The sequence below is a fragment of the Elephas maximus genome, chromosome 18 (assembly GCF_024166365.1).
Source record: "Elephas maximus indicus isolate mEleMax1 chromosome 18, mEleMax1 primary haplotype, whole genome shotgun sequence".
Classification (NCBI taxonomy): domain Eukaryota; kingdom Metazoa; phylum Chordata; class Mammalia; order Proboscidea; family Elephantidae; genus Elephas; species Elephas maximus.
Genome location: NC_064836.1, coordinates 32,840,822 through 32,858,932, shown reverse-complemented (window position 1 = coordinate 32,858,932; position 18,111 = coordinate 32,840,822). Strand labels below are relative to the sequence as shown.

The 18,111-nt window shown below is 38.4% G+C and overlaps 1 protein-coding gene across 1 annotated transcript in view; it reads right to left on the bottom strand.

Annotated features, from left to right (window-relative positions):
• Positions 1-18,111, bottom strand: part of LTN1 (listerin E3 ubiquitin protein ligase 1) — a 65,714-nt gene that overhangs the window by 29,774 nt on the left and 17,829 nt on the right. The window contains exons 7-16 of the mRNA XM_049858653.1: positions 11,553-11,726; positions 10,801-10,991; positions 9,725-9,860; positions 7,674-8,480; positions 7,190-7,231; positions 4,357-4,546; positions 3,297-3,536; positions 1,955-2,108; positions 1,044-1,188; positions 263-449 (exon numbers count right to left, since the gene is read on the bottom strand). Of these exons, the coding sequence (XP_049714610.1) occupies positions 263-449; positions 1,044-1,188; positions 1,955-2,108; positions 3,297-3,536; positions 4,357-4,546; positions 7,190-7,231; positions 7,674-8,480; positions 9,725-9,860; positions 10,801-10,991; positions 11,553-11,726 (2,266 nt within the window). The remainder of the gene's footprint in view (positions 1-262; positions 450-1,043; positions 1,189-1,954; positions 2,109-3,296; positions 3,537-4,356; positions 4,547-7,189; positions 7,232-7,673; positions 8,481-9,724; positions 9,861-10,800; positions 10,992-11,552; positions 11,727-18,111) is intronic.

The window sequence follows — 18,111 nt, the reverse complement described above, 5'->3', positions numbered from 1 at the left end:
CATAGAGTTTCCAAGGAGCACCTGGCAGATTCAAACTGCCAACCCTTTGGTTAGCAGCCGTAGCACTTAACCACTACGCCACCAGGGTTTCCAACATCACTTAAGTGACTTCAAATTCCCCATCTCTAAGACAGTTTTTAAGACAGTTAATAGGAGCTAAAGATCCTTGAATTAAGGATTTAAACTGCAGTGTGATCGAAACTGTTTAAAAATTATAGTCATTCAGGTACTACTTTATATTTGAATACTCATATATACTTACTTATTTTCACAAGCTCATTATTTTCTAGGACTACTTCCTTCTTCAGTACAATTAACATCATTTTGCTCAACAATGCTGAAGTACACAAATGGCTGGGAAGGGTCTTTATATCTTCTTCCTCAAATTCTGTTTGGAAACACTCATGATTCAAACTCAATCTCCCTTCCAAAAGAGGCCGGTGTAACCACTGTAAAAAGAAAACATTAAATTGCATACAAAATCATTTAAAAAAAAACCCACTGCCGTCGAGTCGATTCCGACTCATAGCGACCCAATGGGACAGAGTAGAACTGCCCCATAGAGTTTCCAAGGAGCACCTGGTGGCTTCGAACTGCCAACCCTTTGGTTAGCGGCCGTAGCACTTAACCACTACGCCACCAGGGTTTCCACAAAATCATTGTCATTAGATATTCTAAATTATTTACACCGAAGCTACTCTGACTGGGAACAAAAATGAAGTTACTAAAAATATTTCGTTTATTAGTAAAAACCGCAGAAACCTAGCTGTTTGGTCTACTACAGGGAATTATCAACATGTGTATTTGTTTAAGGCTCTTTAAAATCTGAAGTCTTGTTCACCATTGTACCATGGCTCCTGCCAGCATCTCCCCACACCCTGCAAAGAGCAGACACAGAATATACGAGCATTCGGAGACATAAAGGTAAGTATGACACTCGTTTCATGTACTTTTTTTCTTCCCCGGGATAAAATAAAAAGTATTTGGGCTTGCATGGAGTCCAGAGTTCAGAATGAACCATGCACTCATCCATCCAAACGTACCTGCATAGGAAGAGACTGTCTCATCTGCTCCCATTCACTGTCGTCTGGCATGACACTTGCAATATAAACCCCCAGAAGATCAGGATCTTTACTCTCCAGAAGTTTATTCAGGAAATCGTGAACAGTAGACAAGAGGACTCGGAGACTGGAAATAATGAAAAGAACTTACTGCTGTGGTTATGCTGGGACTAATTTCTACACCGTCACACACGTTAGCTACTCTATGGCAGATAATAGCCTACTGAACACACACACACACCCACACACACACACAGTCAGATCGGGGATTCGATCCAACATTTAGGATTAGAAATTGAGTGCTGAGTCTATCTCAAAATAAACGGGACCTGGACTGTTACAGATTAGTTATTTCTGGACTATAGCTACCTTACTCGAAGAAAAGAGCATGACAATCAAAAAAAGAAAAGATCTGACCTAATTCCAACAGCCTCTGGGTATGTTCTCTCAGGTTTCACTTTTATATGTATTTAGGTAAAAAAAAAAGTGAAATACATTTGCAATTCAGCTTTTCAACAGTAGATACCTGACTCAGAAACAACCAACGAGGAACAAGCGATACACGTGATAGCCAGTGAGGGGTTACAGTTTCAATCCACAACTGTCTGTGATAGGGTAAGACTGCCATCGTATCACTGACCATAAACGAATTAGGAGTCCAGCAGGGTGTATTATAACAAACCGTCCTTCAAGTAAGAGACAGTTTAACTGGGTGACCATTAAAATAAAATCCTTTTGGAAAAATTTAGTTGTGTGGATCTTCTTTTGAATTTTCATGGACTTCTCACATGACAAGACATTTTTCATAGGCACTCACAGAAATCATACACTCTTACTTATTTAAGGACAGTAATCAAATATAAAACACTGCAACTGAGTACAAAAAAGGTTACCTCTTGACATCCAAAGATGAAGACTGAACTCGGTTCTTGAGCCAAACAGCAGATGAACGTAGGAAGTTACTCTGTTTATATGTATTGTCAATTTGATGGACCAAGAAATTTACGCCAGACAGCCAGGTGTTTTTCAGTTTACAGATAAGAAAGTCTAAAATCAAGATGTCAACAGGAATTTGTAACCCTCAATTAACTCTAATCAGTACAAAATGTTTGAAAGAACTCATTGCAGATGTGAGATTTTTAAGACGTCATTTAAAAAAGAAAACACACAATTGATATTCAATTGCCAAAACTAAATAACTGCATCATAAGCATGCAATAATACATGCTACCTCATACCACATAAATGTAAAAACAGTAAAATTTTAAAAGTTAATTTTTTTCTGCTCTGAACTTTTTTTATAAGTTATCCTTTTAGACATGAGAAAAACTAAACTTTTTCCAAATAGAGTAGTAGAAAGAGCTGGAGAAAGAGAGTTCTCTACTATTTTTTTGTATTCCCTTCATAAGTAAGGAGCCCTGATGGCACAGTGGTTAAGCGCTCGGCTGCTACCAGAAAAGTTGGTGGTTCAAGCCCGCCAGCTGCTCTGTGGGAGAAAAACGTGGCAGTCTACTTCTGTAAAGGTGACAGGTTTGGCAACCCTATAGGGCAGTTCTATTCTGTCCTGCAGGGCTGCTATGAGGTGGAATGGACTCGACAGCACTGGGTTTGATGGGTTTTGGTTTCATAAATAAATCTAAATTAACATATAAGGAAAAGAATAAACCAAAAACCCGTTGCTGTCAAGTAGATTCCGACTCATAGCAACCCTATAGGACAGAGTAGCGACCCTGTAGGGCAGAGGAGAACTGCCCCATGGAGTTTTCAAGGAGCGCCTGGTGGATTTGAACTGATGGCCTTTGGTTAGCAGCCACAGCGATTAACCACTACACCACCAGGGTTTCCAGGACAAGAATACAGTCCTCAGAAAAGGCAATGTTAATTTCATTTTGAGATATGCCAAGACAAAGAGAGATTATTGCCCCCCTTTTATAAATGAGGAAACTGAGGCATTACGAAACTTGCCAGAACTACTGAGCAGAGAGGGCTAAGATTCTAACTTATCTATCATGGCCCCTTCCCTAAGTATTTCCTCGATATCAAGTAAGAACTTTAGACATAACACCTACACATCTTTAACTGGGCTTCTAAAGCTGAAAGTGTACAGGATTTGTAACCCTTTTCTTAAAGTGCTTTAGACTTCCAAACAAATGATGACTCAATTGCTAAACCTGCACTTACACTCACTATGAAGGTCAGAGCCAGAGATTCCCACCTAAACATCTGAGCTATTACCTGGTAAATGTGTTTCTTCTTTGCTCTGAGCACACAACTGAAAGACAGTTAATAACAAATCCTCAGATGACGGCATTAGCAAACATCCTTTCATGGAGCTGAAATAATTATAGACCACATCACAGACGTGAGACAATGATGAGTTGTTATTCTCAGCTTCTGACAATGTCTTTGTTTTGGATAAAGTTTCATGAAGTTTAACGATAATTCTTTCAACATATACTTCTCCAATCAAGTAACCTAGAGAAAAAAAGTTGAAACAGACAAAAAACCCCAAAAATATATGTTTTACATTTTTTTATTGTGATAAAAATATTAAGTAACAAAACATTTGTCATTTCAATAATCTTCACGTGGACAGTGTGGTGACATTAAACATGTTCCCCATGTTGTTCCACCATCGTCATGGACTCTTCCTGAATTCTCCCGTCACCCTTAACAGACGCTCGGTGTTCCCTACGCACTGTGTCTTCCTGTCCCCCTCCCTCCTGCCTGCCCCAGGTAACTGTTAATAAACTTTGATCTCTATACACTTGCCTATTCTAGACTTTTCATATAAGTGGGATCATATAATTATCTGTTCTTTTATGACTATCTTATTTCACTCAGCAGAATGTTTTCACATTAACAGTACATTTTTGAATACCTTACTCTGGGTTAATAGCCACTTGGGTTTTTCCATATTTTTTTTTAAAGGTGTTTATGTTTTAAACAAAAGAAAATCATAACCACAAATCCATTTGTTCTCTCACTCGTAAAAGCCCTCAGGTAAAAAAAAAAAAAAGTAGTTTTAAATTAAATAAAAAAAAAGCAACACTTTGCAAAATGAGATTGAGGACTTCTATTAAATTCAAAACCCTTTAGTAGACTATAAGACTAAAAATATTAAGTATCATTGTAAAGATTAATAAACATTTAATGTGTTTACAACATCAAGATATTTGAATCAACTCAATCATGTTATTCTCAGCCAATAATCTCCAAGCTAAGCTGCATGGAACCCCGCAGAAGGTGAAACAGATTATCCCCACTAGATACCAGAAGCCAGCATTTTACCTACCATTTTCAATATGCTGGGATAATACCAAGCTTAGGAGGGTCCATCTTTCTGAGAAATAAGGTTCTGAAGATACTGTGGATTCCACGCCCAGGTCACACAGGTGATCTGCCAACTTTACCAATTTCTCCCCAAGGGTGTCTCCTTTTAGCCAGAGAGTTACCAAAGCATGTTTATCTGAACTGGAACACGCCTAAAACCGTAAAAATGGAAGCAAAATTAGAGACAGAATGGAAAAGAAATCTGCCCAAAACTACCGTGCTACCTCTCTTCATCACTGTGGTCCCAACAACGCTTTCCCCAAGTCTTCCTCCTCCTCAAGTTACAGGAAGCCTGGTTATCTTCCCTGTGCCCCGCTTGTTGTTAGGTATCGTTGAGTCGGTTTTGACTCATAGCAACCCCGTATGACAGAGTAGAGCTGTCCCATAGGGTTTTGTAGGCTGTAATCTTTACAGGAACAGACCACCAGGTCCTTCTCCTGCAAAGCCGCTGGGGGGGTTTGTACCGCCAACCTTTCGGTTAGCGGCTGAGTAATTATTAGCCTTGCTGATGTCGACCTCCAAGCTTTGCTCATGCTATCTTCGCTACCATAAATACCCCTTCTTTACTTACCAAACCCCATTCACACTTGGAGAATCAGTACAAATCCCACCTGCTTCATGAAGTATTCCCCATCTACTCTAGCCCACACTGACCACCGCTTTCCTCTGACTTCGTAGAGCACTTACTGGATTGCATTATTATTATGTTTAATCTGCATATGTCTTGTCTTTCAAGGAGACCGTAAATTCCTTGAAGACAGGGACTGTCTTAGACTTCTTTGATACATGCTATCTACACTGTAGATATGTTCAAGGAATAATGAATGGATGAACTTTGAAGACAGATTCACAAACACTCTCTATATGTTAAATTTTTGTTCATTGACTTTGCTAAGATTAAAGAACAATTAATTCATAATAATGGTAAGTTGCTCCGTTGTGAACAATGGGACTTATCATTTCCCCAAATTCTCTGAAATAAAGTTACTGGGGCCAGGTATCTGACTGCAACTGGTTTATTTTCATGGGGTGGAGAAGGCAAAAAAAAAAGCTGTAAATCCACCCCCAAAAGCATGCTGATCCATGTTCCCAGAGCTTCTTTTGCTTTAAGGGATGAGAAGAAAGGAATTTGCAACTTGGTTCATCTCAAAGCAATCTGGAAGAAAAAGAAATCCAAGTGCAGATTGGGTAGTGACTGAAAAACTGCTTATCTTTTTATTTAAAAAGAAAAAAACGTAGATAACTAGCGCTTCTATTTTTAGCCCAAGCTTTCCCACTGAACTATCCTTGTAATCTCGGACATTATCTCTTAACCAACCTGGAAACAAAACGATTAACCGAGAAAAACTCTCTGAGGTCCTTTTCTGGTTCTAAAATTCAGGTGTGTTTTTTTCTTTCTCTTTAAAGATGCTGATTTTAGGACTCTGCTCTGCATAAATACCAGAAAAACTACTTCACAGTTTAGAGGGGTTTAATACTGGCTTCCCTAAAATAGTTTAGCAAATGAAAATCAATCTATTCTACAGAATCCTGGTAGAGAAAATAAACTACTGAATTAAATGTCTCTCAGGCTAGCAGACTTGAAGTTGAACTTCTCAATGTATAAACACGTCTAAGAAAAAGAATCTGTCCAGGTGCTAAGGAAGCTACTCATGCCTGGAAGTACAAGCGGAGCACATTAGGAACTTCCACGCACGAAATGGGATGAGAATATTCTTTCAAGAAATATCTGGGCCACCCAGTAGGCACACTCCTGAGGTGGAAATGGATACTTCAGTCTACGTTGATAAAACTACCTCCCCTTGCTCTAATCCCAGGCTTACCCAGAAGCCTTCTGATTTGCCTACAGGTAACGAAGGCACTGGATCATAACGCTAATGCAAAGGGTATGCCTGATAATTACATTTCTCATTGAAAATATTAAACTAATGTTCTGTATTTAGTTTGTAAAAATAAGCCTTAAGTTAAAAAAAGTTATCTCACTATGTAAAATAGACAAATTATTTCTAAAAATGCTAAAAAGAAGAACTTTACGTAGCTGGTCAACAACATTTATATAGTTGAGAAAGTATTAGTTTTAGTTATATCATTAAATCTTCCTTAGAAAAGAATATGTAAGCCATATTTTAAAATTTTTAAATTGTTATGATCCTTGATTTTTTTTTTCATTATTCTTATCACTAATAATTTAGTCAAGTGGCGATCACACAAAGGCTGGAAGACTTTAATGTGTCTCCCTAGTATTCCAGACTAATCCCCTGCCACTGAGTCGCTTCCAACTCACAGCAACCCTATAGGAGGTAGAACTAGCCCATAGAGTTTCCTAGGAGTTCTGATGGATTCGAACTGCGGATCTTTTGGTTAGCAGCCGAGCTCTTAACCACTATGCCACCAAGGCTCCATTCCAGAGTAGGGCAAGCTTAATTTCCTGGTACTCTCTAGCCAAAGCTAGAACCAGTCAATCAATCTCTAAAGAAGAAAAAATAACTAGGGTAAGAGTTGAAATCTGTGGCCTTAGTTTAAAAGAAAAGAAAATATTTACCTCGCCCTATGTTACCTGCTAGGAAACGAACACTGGATTTTCCAGAGCCTGTTTATTCTTCCACAATAATCCTAACCAGAAAAACAAAACCACAGGAAGGCAAATACCCAGTGTTTTCCCGAATCAAGGGAAGAAAGTTACAACGATAAGGAAGTTCTTTAATACAGACATCTGGCCACATACCAGGGTGTGAATATGACTATGGTTTTAATTTTTCTATACCTATAAATACAAACAAAAATTTCTAAGATACCTTTTCAATAACCTGAAGAAGAGAATCCCATTTCAGCTCCACCTGAAAGACAAAAAAGAGTAAGAAACAATCTGCTAAAAGGAATAACAAAACTTTCATAACATAATTGATGTGATCATGTGACCAATACAAAACTAAAACTTTTTTAGCTAGGCACTCCACCTAAAAAGCATGGACTAAAAGGACTCACCCTTTTATTATCAAGCTTTTGTCATCTTAACACTCACTGAACACTTGCCCAGCAATCTCAGACACTTTCCAAATTATAATGTACTGCTTGTCTTTAAATTGGGTCTTAGTCAAGAAACAATCCAAACATTGTTTAATGAGAAACTAGTTTGCTCTGTGAACCTTCATCTGAAGTACAATAAAAAATAAAAACCCAGAAGCGAGCCCCATGAAAATCTCATTCTACTCGTCTATTATTAAAATAGTTTTGCCAGCATAAATTATTCTAGTTTAAAATGACATACAATGGTAATACCTCAGTTAAATCATCCAAGACATCTTTTCTTTCCGTATTACTGTCACAGCAGCGAAGGGCACTGTACAAAATGTCCATCAGGAAGTCAGCATCCTTCTTCTGATCTTCATTTAGCCAGCTGATTACTTTCCGGTATAAAAACTGCACTGCGGGATTTTTCTGTGCAAGTTTAGATATTTCAAGAGATTTACCTTTGCCAATACCCTGTTCGTCATCACCTAGTAGCACTTTAAATACCTGGCTTGAAGAGAAGGTGCTGAGCAGAGTGGAAAGAAACTTTAGGTGTTGCTCTGACGTTTGCTCATTGATGTAATTAATACTCATCTTTGCTAGTTTGTACACTAAGTCTTCCAAGGGTTTTTTCCTTAGAGGAGATATGAGGTCTGAAAGATTATGAGACACAGGTTCAGTCACTAATTCAGAGCCCTCGCTGTTCTCTCCTTCTGAAGACACGCCCTTTTCATTCTCTTTATTACTTTCAGGTATCTCATCAGCAAATCTAACCTTACCGACTTTTTTTTTATTTGACTTCAATGCGCTCTTTGGCTTCTGGAGGACCTGTAACAGGCTAGATACACCCGAAACAGACTTGTCATCCACTTCTGGCTCATTAATTTTCTCAATGCAGACTTCTGACAGTCTTTCCCAGAAACTTAACAGCACTTTCTCCAAGTTGTGGGCCATTTTATCATCCTTTACTGTATCTGCCTTGGTTTCCCAGGAACTTAAAGTTTCTGCTAAATGGTTAAATAGCTGCCCATTTTGCAATCTTGGCTCTTTCAGAACTGCATCAATAAAAGGAATCAACTGAAAGAGAAAATACAAAATACGAAAAATCCATTTTGGAGAAAAAGTAAAATTTAAACAAGATATTTGTAAAACACTAAAATTTCTATTATTTAATAACTAAAAAAACATGAATTTTACCCTAGAACTCTGAAAACAGTTAACATTAAGATCCTTTTCATGTCATATGAAGAGTTGAATGGTTTAACTGCATACCATCTGAATTACTTCTTCTATGGATATAGCTGACCAAGATTCTTGGTCATTAACAAATAATCCAGTTTTCTTTGCATCTTCTGAGCTTATTCAGGTTTTTTGCTTTTTGGCCTTTTACCAGTTGCTGTCAAGTCAACTCCGACTCACGGCACCCCCAAGGGCATCAGAGTAGAACTGTGCTCTGTAGCATTTACAATGGCTGAGTTTTTGGAAAAACACCACCAGGCCAGTCTTCCAAGGTGCCTCTGGGTGGACTGGAACCTCCGATCTCCCAGTTAGCATCCGAGAGCTTTAACCATCTGCACCACCCAGGGGAAATCTAAGATAGGACTTCAGTCAATATGAACAACACTTAAGGCCTACAGAATTCAGAGCCCTTTCTCTTAAAAGTTATAAGCACAAGAAAAATTAGTCATTGAATAGGAACTGGGCTTACATAATCTCATTAATTAATTTCCTACTATAATAGACCATGGAGCCCTGGTGGCACAGTGGTTAAGAGCTACAGCTGCTAAACAAAAGGTCAGCAGTTCGAATCTACCGGCCGCTCCTTGGGAACCCTATGGGGCAGCTCTACTCTGTCCTATACAGTCGCTATCAGCTAGAATTGATGCAACAGCAACGGGTTTGGTTTCTGGTTTATAATGGACCATATTCCAGAACCTGGTCATCGCTGATTGTAAAACAAAGCCCAATTATTCCCAAAAGGATTATTGTACTTGAATATTTCAGAATAAGATGTTTATTGTGCATATTTTAAACTGAAAAAGATGGTAAATAACATCTTCCAAATTGCTTTGCATTCTGAAATAAGCAGAGTTTTTATATCCAGAGATTGCTTAGTCCTCAGGCATGATATTATGCTAGCCACTGGCCGTACAGAATTTTACTTTACCTGGCTGGAAACACATATCACTCAATTTGTAAATTATAAATGTGAAATGTTTACGAAGAACACTAACTAATGAAAATGGCAACAAGACACAATGAGCGTGATTCTTTACAGTTGCTGCACGAAGGCACTGGTGACGTTTTTATGTTATAAATACCTGATCATTGACAAGCATCTTTTCCATCTCTTCCTCACCTAAGTTCTGCTGCATTATAAAACGTAAGCACTCAAAAAAAGCAGCTACTACAGCAGAGCACTCTGAAACGCTGGCTTTGATTCTCTCTGTTGACAGCCTAAGAAATAAAGAACAACCACAGCTTACTCTTCCATGAAAAAAAATAAGCAACTCAAGTCACCAAAGTCAGTCACTGAAAAGTCATTATGCAAAAAGGGGATATATTGTTTAATAAAAATTTTCAACTAAAAACTAATAACAACCTAATCTGACTGGAATATGCACTGGAAGAACTGTGAAAAAAAACTTATTTTCGAAAATGTTTCGGCAAAGTGAAAGATATTTCCTATTTATCCACCTGCAAAACTTGAAAAGAGAGGACTTAGTGGGGGGAAAAAAATTAATCATTAATAAAACCGTGTATCTTTTATGAAGTTCAATAAAACACACCTAAGTAATTTTTTAAGTATAAATCTAAATACTTATTATATTTAACCTGATAGAAGTTAAAATTTCACTGGCTCGTCTTCTGTATTTGGGCATTTGTATATATCAAAACACAAAAAAAATGACTCATTTGAAAAGTGGCCTATTTCTACCTGCAGGTCTTACCATACTTATCTTTCTGCTGGTATACCACTGAAGCCCTGAACCAAGGAAAGAACTAGAATTGTAATTCCCTGAAAATTTTTAAAGTGTTTAGTGAATAGCAAAATAGTCTGGGGAAATTTAAATAAGAAGAAGTTAAAATTTCACTGGCTCGTCTTCTGTATTTGGGCATTTGTACATATCAAAACACAAAAAAAATGACTCATTTGAAAAGTGGCCTATTTCCACCTGCAGGTCTTACCATACTTATCTTTCTGCTGGTATACCACTGAAGCCCTAAACCAAGGAAAGAACTAGAATTGTAATTCCCTGAAAATTTTTAAAGTGTTTAGTGAATAGCAAAATAGTCTGGGGAAATTTAAACAAGAAAGATGGTAAGTGCATCAGCCTACATTATGGCAACAAGAAAATCCTGTTTGCTTTAAAACTCGAGACTGTAACTTCCTCACCCTGTAACTAGAGAGGTAAGGAAAGTTTTGAAGAAATCCAGCTTTGGATCTGTAACGGGCTGAGGGAGCTTGCTGATGAACGGCAGGAGGTACGGGCACATAACAGTAGCCAGGCCCCGGCCACCTTCACGGACCACAGCTGACAGCTTGGGAAACACACTTTTTTTTGCATTTACGTGAGTCCAGCAGTCCTAACCAAAGAAAAGAATATAAAAGTAATTAGAAATCATAAAACATACATTTCCCAGTTAAAAGAAAAAACATGTGGGCTCTCAAAAATAAAAATCAATTACTTTTACCTTAAGAGTCTATAATCTCTCAGCACCATTAAAAACTAAAACTCTGAAATTGTAAGAAGTATATTACATATAGTATTTATGTATTCCACACACTTATGGGACAATATTAATCAGAAATCATTATTTGATTTAAAAGATTCCTATGAAATCTGTCTTCTGAAGGTGATTTTAATCTTAAATATAAGATTCAGATATGCTAAATTATAGTGGGCCACATATGGTTTAAATAATTATTACTAGCTAAACAGAAAAAAATGAAATAAAAGGTTTATGCCATTTTATACTGAGCTTAAGATATATATCAAGTTTTAAATTAAATATTTTATTTTCAAGAAACCATTTTTCCAGTAAGTATTAGATACTATAATCTGATAAGCCCTCTCTTACATGATATCTGGGCTTCTAAATTCAGCTAAGAAAACACGTACTCCCAAATGTACTTCTCATACACACCTCGATAGTTGTAAGTGTATACAGTACAGCTTCCCAGAGAGCTGGGCATACAACAGGGTCACTATCATCAATACTAAGTAGAACAGACGGGCTCACTTTGGATGCTTCATCTTTCATCAACCGTGGAATTCGCTGGCACAAAGCAGAAACTAATTCAAAATAAGCTGATCGGATCTAAAAGAAGAAATAGAAAGCTGAATTAAATTTAAGCTTAGTAAAGCTGTAATTCACCACCTGTTCGTCAGTTTGTTATACTGTGGGGCTGTGTGTTGCTATGATGCTGGAAGCTATGCCACCAGTATTTCAAATACCATCAGGCTCACCCATGGTAGACAGGTTTTGGCAGAACTTCCAGAAAGGCCTGGTGATCTACTTCTAAACATTAGCCAGTGACAACCTTATGGATCACAAGAGAATACTGCCTGATATATACAGTGTTGGAAAATGCACCCCCTTTGAGTTGGAGCCCTGGTGGCACAGTGGTTAAGAGCTTGGCTGGTAACCAAAAGGTCAGCAGTTCAAATCCACCAGCCGCTCCTTGGAAGCCCTATGGGGCAGCTCTACTCTGTCCTATAGGGTTGCTATGAATTGGAATCAACTCGACAGCAACGGGTTTCTTCTGGTTTTAGGTTAGAAGGTACTACACAATAACCACAACAATGGACCTGAACACTCCAATGATCATGAAGACGGGCTGGACCAGGCAACATTTCATTCTTTTATACATACAGTCACCATGAATCAGAGCCACCTTGATGAAAACTGACAACAAAGCTCTGGTAAGGTACGTTATGTATGGTAATGGCAAGTAGGTAACTGGGACTAACCTTCCAACAATAACACTAAAAGAGGAAGAAAAAGTATTTTAAAAATCTTCTTAAAAAAACCCGTTGCCATCGAGTCGATTCTGAATCATAGCGACCCTATAAGATAGAGTTAGAACTGCCCCATAGAGTTTCCAAGGAGCACCTGGTGGATTTGAACCACCAACCTTTTGGTTAGCAGCAGTACCACTTTCCCACTGTGCCACCAGGGTTTCCAAAAAAAAAAAAAATCTTCTTAGGGAGTATCAAAATGGCTAAAAATGCATGAGAAATTACCAGGCCAAAAGTGAAAGCAGAAAGAATTAATTCAGCTTTCTGTATCTTTGGCTGAAGCAAACAGGTAACCTCTCTAGAGGCAGAATCCTTCACTTGGGTCTCAAATTATTCCTACCAGTACAGTGGCCAGCACAAAGTCACATATAACCACAGACATAAAAAATAGGACACCACAAGACAAGACCAGCAAAAACAAAAGACTACGCAGAGGTCTAAGACTTTAAACTTTATAGCTGTCAGTTATAAAATCCATAGCAATGTTTTTTATATTTAAAGAAATAAAAGTTTAAAGAAATCTGCAGGAAAAAGAGTCCTAAAAAAAGTATTTTATCAGGTCTGAAAAATAATCAAGCACAATTTCTAAACTAAAAGAAAATTTAAAGTTCAATTCACAGATTAAGAACTTAAAAACAGATGATGAGAGAATCACTGCACTGGGAGACACAGCAGAAGAAATTATCCACAAAACTGCAGGAAGAGACAAAATGATAAAAAGCACCAGCAACAGCACAGAAGGCTTGAAGGCCTGAGTGAGAAGGTTTAGCAGATATTTAACCAGAATCCCAGAGGGTAAAAAGAACAATAGTGGAGCAAAGGAAATATCCGAAGAGCTAACCGCTAAGATTTCTGTACAGCCAACCAACACAAAAATCAACAGATTTAAGAATCCCAACAAATCTCAAGAAGGGTACATAGAAGGAAATTCACACCAAGACACATAATGCTGCAACTGCAAAACAAAAAAGGCAAAGAGAAGATCTCTGTCTAGCCAGAGGAAAAAGACAAATTGCATTCAAAGGAAGGACAGTAAGACTGATAGCTGACTTTCACACCAACAACGTGAATCAGGAAACAGTGGAATGTCCTCAAGAGACTGAAAGAAAATAACCACCAACATGTTATCCTGTACCTCACTAAAGTATCTTTCAAGAATGAGCATAAAATTAAAATATCTTCTGACTGTAGAAAAAAAAGAATGGACCAGTACAAAAAGAAATTCAAAAGGACATCCTCTGTACAGAAGGAAAACAATCCAAGACGGAAGGTAAGAAATGAAGAAAGAAATACAGAGCAAACAAAACAACAAATACGTAGCTGAATCTAAATGAAGACTGAGAAGCTAAGATAATATTTTGTGGGGTTAAAAACATATACATACACATGTAACTCCACACAATATTTTATTTGCATATATTTTATATAAACTATTACAAAATCAATATCAATGGTGTATTTAAAAACATGAACATACAGCATGACTAAGTATGTCTCTTCAATGCTAGGCAGGAAAACCGTATGATCATACTAGCAGATCAGAAAAAGCACTGGCATTCATTCGTGATATAAATGCTCAGTAATTCTATCCTCAGAATAAAATTACGATATTCTTAAACTGGATGAAATCTATAGCAAACATAATACCTAACACTGACAGTCTAAAACTATTTCCATTAAAGTCAGGAACAAGAAAAGGATGACCACTAATCACCACTTCTTTTCAATAAGGAACTGTTGTTGTTGTTGTTATCGTTGTTAGGTGCCATCAAGTCGGTTCCAACTCATAGCAACAATACAGGACAGCGTAAAACTGCCCCATATGGTTTCCAAGGAGCGGCTGGTGGATTCAAACTGCAGACTTTTTGGTTAGCGGCCGAGCTCTTAACCACTGTGCCACCACAGCTTCATAGAGTACATAACCAATGCAAAAAGATGAATGGAAAAAAAGCAAAGAACTGGAAAGGAACCCATATGCTATCTGTAAATTACAGCACTATAATGGGCTAGAAAGAATATTCAAAAAAATCTAAAGACAAATTATTAGAAATAATGGGAGTTTGGGAGAGCTGCGGGATATAAAATTAACACACAAAGGGTAGCATTCCTAACGCCAGTAGAAACAAAGTAGAAAATATAATCAGAAAAGAAAGCCCATTTCACAATGTAACAAAAACTATAAAGACACGTTCACCTGGAGAATATTACGAAACATTACTTTAGGATACAAACAACCAAATAGCCAAAACAATTCTGAAAAAGAACAATCAGAGGATTTCAAGATCTACTAACTATGAAAGAACAATAATCAAGACAGTGGGCACTGGTATAAGTATAGACATATAGATTAATGAAACAGAATAAATACTACAAAATCAAAGCCTCATATATGGTCAACTGAAGGGGCCCTAGTGGAACAGCTGCTAGCAGAAAGGTTGGTGGTTCGAATCCCCCCATGGTTCCACAGGAGAAAGACCTGGCGATCTGCTTCCTTAAAGATTACAGCAAAAGAAACCTTATGGGGCAGTTCTACTCTGTCACACAAAGTCCTTTTAAGTCGAAATCAACAAGATGGCAACTAACAACAACAACAACAAAAATGATCAGCTGAGTTTCAACAAAGGTACCAGCCAGGGTGAGGAAAGGATAGTCTTTTAACAGACAGATGCTCATATGAAAAAACAATTAATTCTGACTCTTACCCTTACACCATACACAAAAATTCACGCTAAATGGATCACCCATCTAAACTATAAAACTTCTGGGTTCCTTAGGTAAGACACCAAAAGCACAAACTACAAAAGAAAGAAGTATGAAATTAAGACTTTATCAAAATTAAAACTTCTACTCTTCCAAAACCATTAAGAAAATAAAAAGGCAAGCTACAGACTAGAAGAAAATATTCACATACTTTTATCTGACAAAATAACTTGTACCCCAAATCCACAACATAACAATGTCCGGGATATAATCTAAAACTATTCCACATATGAAGAGGAAGGAAAATGTGATTCCAGCTCAAGAGATAAGAGAGTTAACTGATGCCAACTCCAAGATGACCCAAATGTTATTTTCAGATGCAGACTTTAGAGCAGCCATTATAATTATATTCATTGAGGTAAAGGAAAATACTATAATAATGAACAAAAAAATAGGAAATTTTATCAATGAAATAGAAAACATAAAACACAAAAGAAAATTTTATAAATAAAACATACAGTATATAGAATAAAAAATGAGTAAAAGATTTGGACAGACACCTCACAAAAGATATACAAATGGCCAATGCAAACGAAAACCAAAGCCCTCGCTCTTCAGTCAATTCTGATTCATAGCAACCCTATGGGTCAGAGTAGACAGAACTGTCTCACAGGGTTTCCAAGGAGCAGCTGAGCAGATTTGAACTGCTGACCTTTTGGTTAATTGCCCAGCTCATAGCCACTGCGCATAACCACGTTAAAAGATGCTCATCAGGAGGTGGAGCCAAGACGGCAGAACAGACAGACGCTTCCATCAAGCCCTCTTTACAACAAAAAAAACCCAAAGACCCGAAAAAACGAGTGAAACAAGTACATTTGTGACAAGCTGGGAGCCCTGAGCATCAAAGGCAAGCTTATACAACGAACTGAGAGGCAGGAGAAGGAAGAGACCATTCAGAAGCAGAGAGGAGTTGCTGGACCTGAATCGCAGGGGGCCCTCAGGCACCATTCTCAGAGTGGCTGCGGCAGCGGCAGCGGCCTGGTCCTAGCCTTTGCCGCAGTTTCCACAGGGAGAGGCAGCCAGCCACGCAGCTCACTCACACCTCCAGAACCTGAGGGGAAGGGCGCTCTCTGCAAAAGCTAAGTACTTGCGTATATTTTACCGCGCCCACACCCCCACCCCAAAGCCGGCTTCAGCGGCTGAATCCCTGGGCCTGAGATAGACCCTGCTGAGCACCTGGAGCTGTCCTTCCGGCCTTGGGGAAGGAAAAAATTTCCAACTGGGGGGAAAGGATAATTGGCTAGCTCCATTAACTGGGGGAGCTCAGGACAAAAGTTGCCCCTGTCCAGGCATAAACCATCTGTGGACCTTGACCACCTTGCCCTTCTGCATGGACCTGTGTGGGCCTATTTCAGGAGAATAGGTTCTTGTTGGCGAACTCCAACCATTTCAGCGGTGCGGTGGAGAGGTGGGTGTTTGACACTTGACATTGCTGTGCCTATTAAACAATGTCCTCACCTTCCCACAACAGGGACCTAAGGACTGGTGGCTCCACTTGGGTGGCCCAGCCACCCGCGACAGGGGCCCAGGGATAACTGGTGCCTCCCAGTCCTTACAACAAAATCTTTGGGTGCCCATGGTCCCTCTGCAGAACCCACCCACTAGCACGCTCTAGGGAACAGAGACGCATTTTCCTCAGAGACACTTCGGGGTCGGTTCTCAGCCCCCTGCCTTGTTCAGACCATGACCCCCTGCTGTTATCAGATACTGGTATATGCGCCAATCACCCCTGCCCCTCTAAGACTCTAGGACAAAGCCTGTACCACACACTTGATATCAGCTACCTGGAAACCTGAGCTCAATTCATACAAGAAAACTGAATGGACTCCTAGACTGATATACCTGATAACAGCTCTAGCCAGCTGGGGACAGGACACCAGAGCTCCAAAGGCAAAAATAATCAAGCTAGCTCACTCAAGCAACCCATAGGGGTATACCAAAACAAAACAAAACAAAGCAGCTACGACACAGTAAGCAAGCATAAACTAATACAACAACTTATACATGGCCCGAAGACAACAGTCAATATCAAGTCACATAAAGAAACAGATCATGATCACCTCAACAGGCTCTTAAAACAAAGAATCCAGGGATCTTTTAGATGAAAGTGCATTCCCGGAATTACCAGATGCAGAATACAAAAGTTTAATATACAGAACCCTTCAAGACATCAGGAAGGAAATGATACAATACACAGAACAAGCCAAGGAACACACAGATACAGCAACTGAAGAACTCAGAAAGATTATTCAGGAACGTAAGAAAAAGTTTAATAAGCTGGAAAAATCCATAGACAAGATTCAGAAATTCAGAAGCTTAACAATACAATTACAGAATTAGATAACTCAACAGAAAGTCCGAGGAGCAGAATTGAGCAATTAGAAGCTAGAATTTCTGGACTCGAAGATAAATCACTTGGCACTAATATATTTGAAGAAAAATCAGATAAAAGAATTTAAAAAAATGAAGAAACCTTAAGAATCATGTCAGACTCTATCAAGAGAAATAACCTATGATTGATCGGAGTACCAGAACAGAGAGGGATAACAGAAAATACAGAGAAAACTGTTAAAGATTTGCTGGCAGAAAACTTCCCTGATATTGTGAAAGACAAGAAGATATCTAATCAAGATGCTCATCGAACTCCACATAAGGTAGATCTTAAAAGAAAGTCACCAACACATATTATAATCAAGCTTGCCAAAACTAAAGATAAAGAGACAATTAAAAGAACAGCGAGGGATAAACAAAAAGTCACCGACGAGGGACAGCCAATAAGAATAAGCTCAGACTACTCGGCAGAAACCATGCAGGCAGGAAGGCAATACGATGACATATTTAAAAAACTGAAGGAAAAAAACTGCCTGCCAAGAATCATATATCCATCAAAACTGTCTCTTAAATATGAAGGTGAAATTAAGACG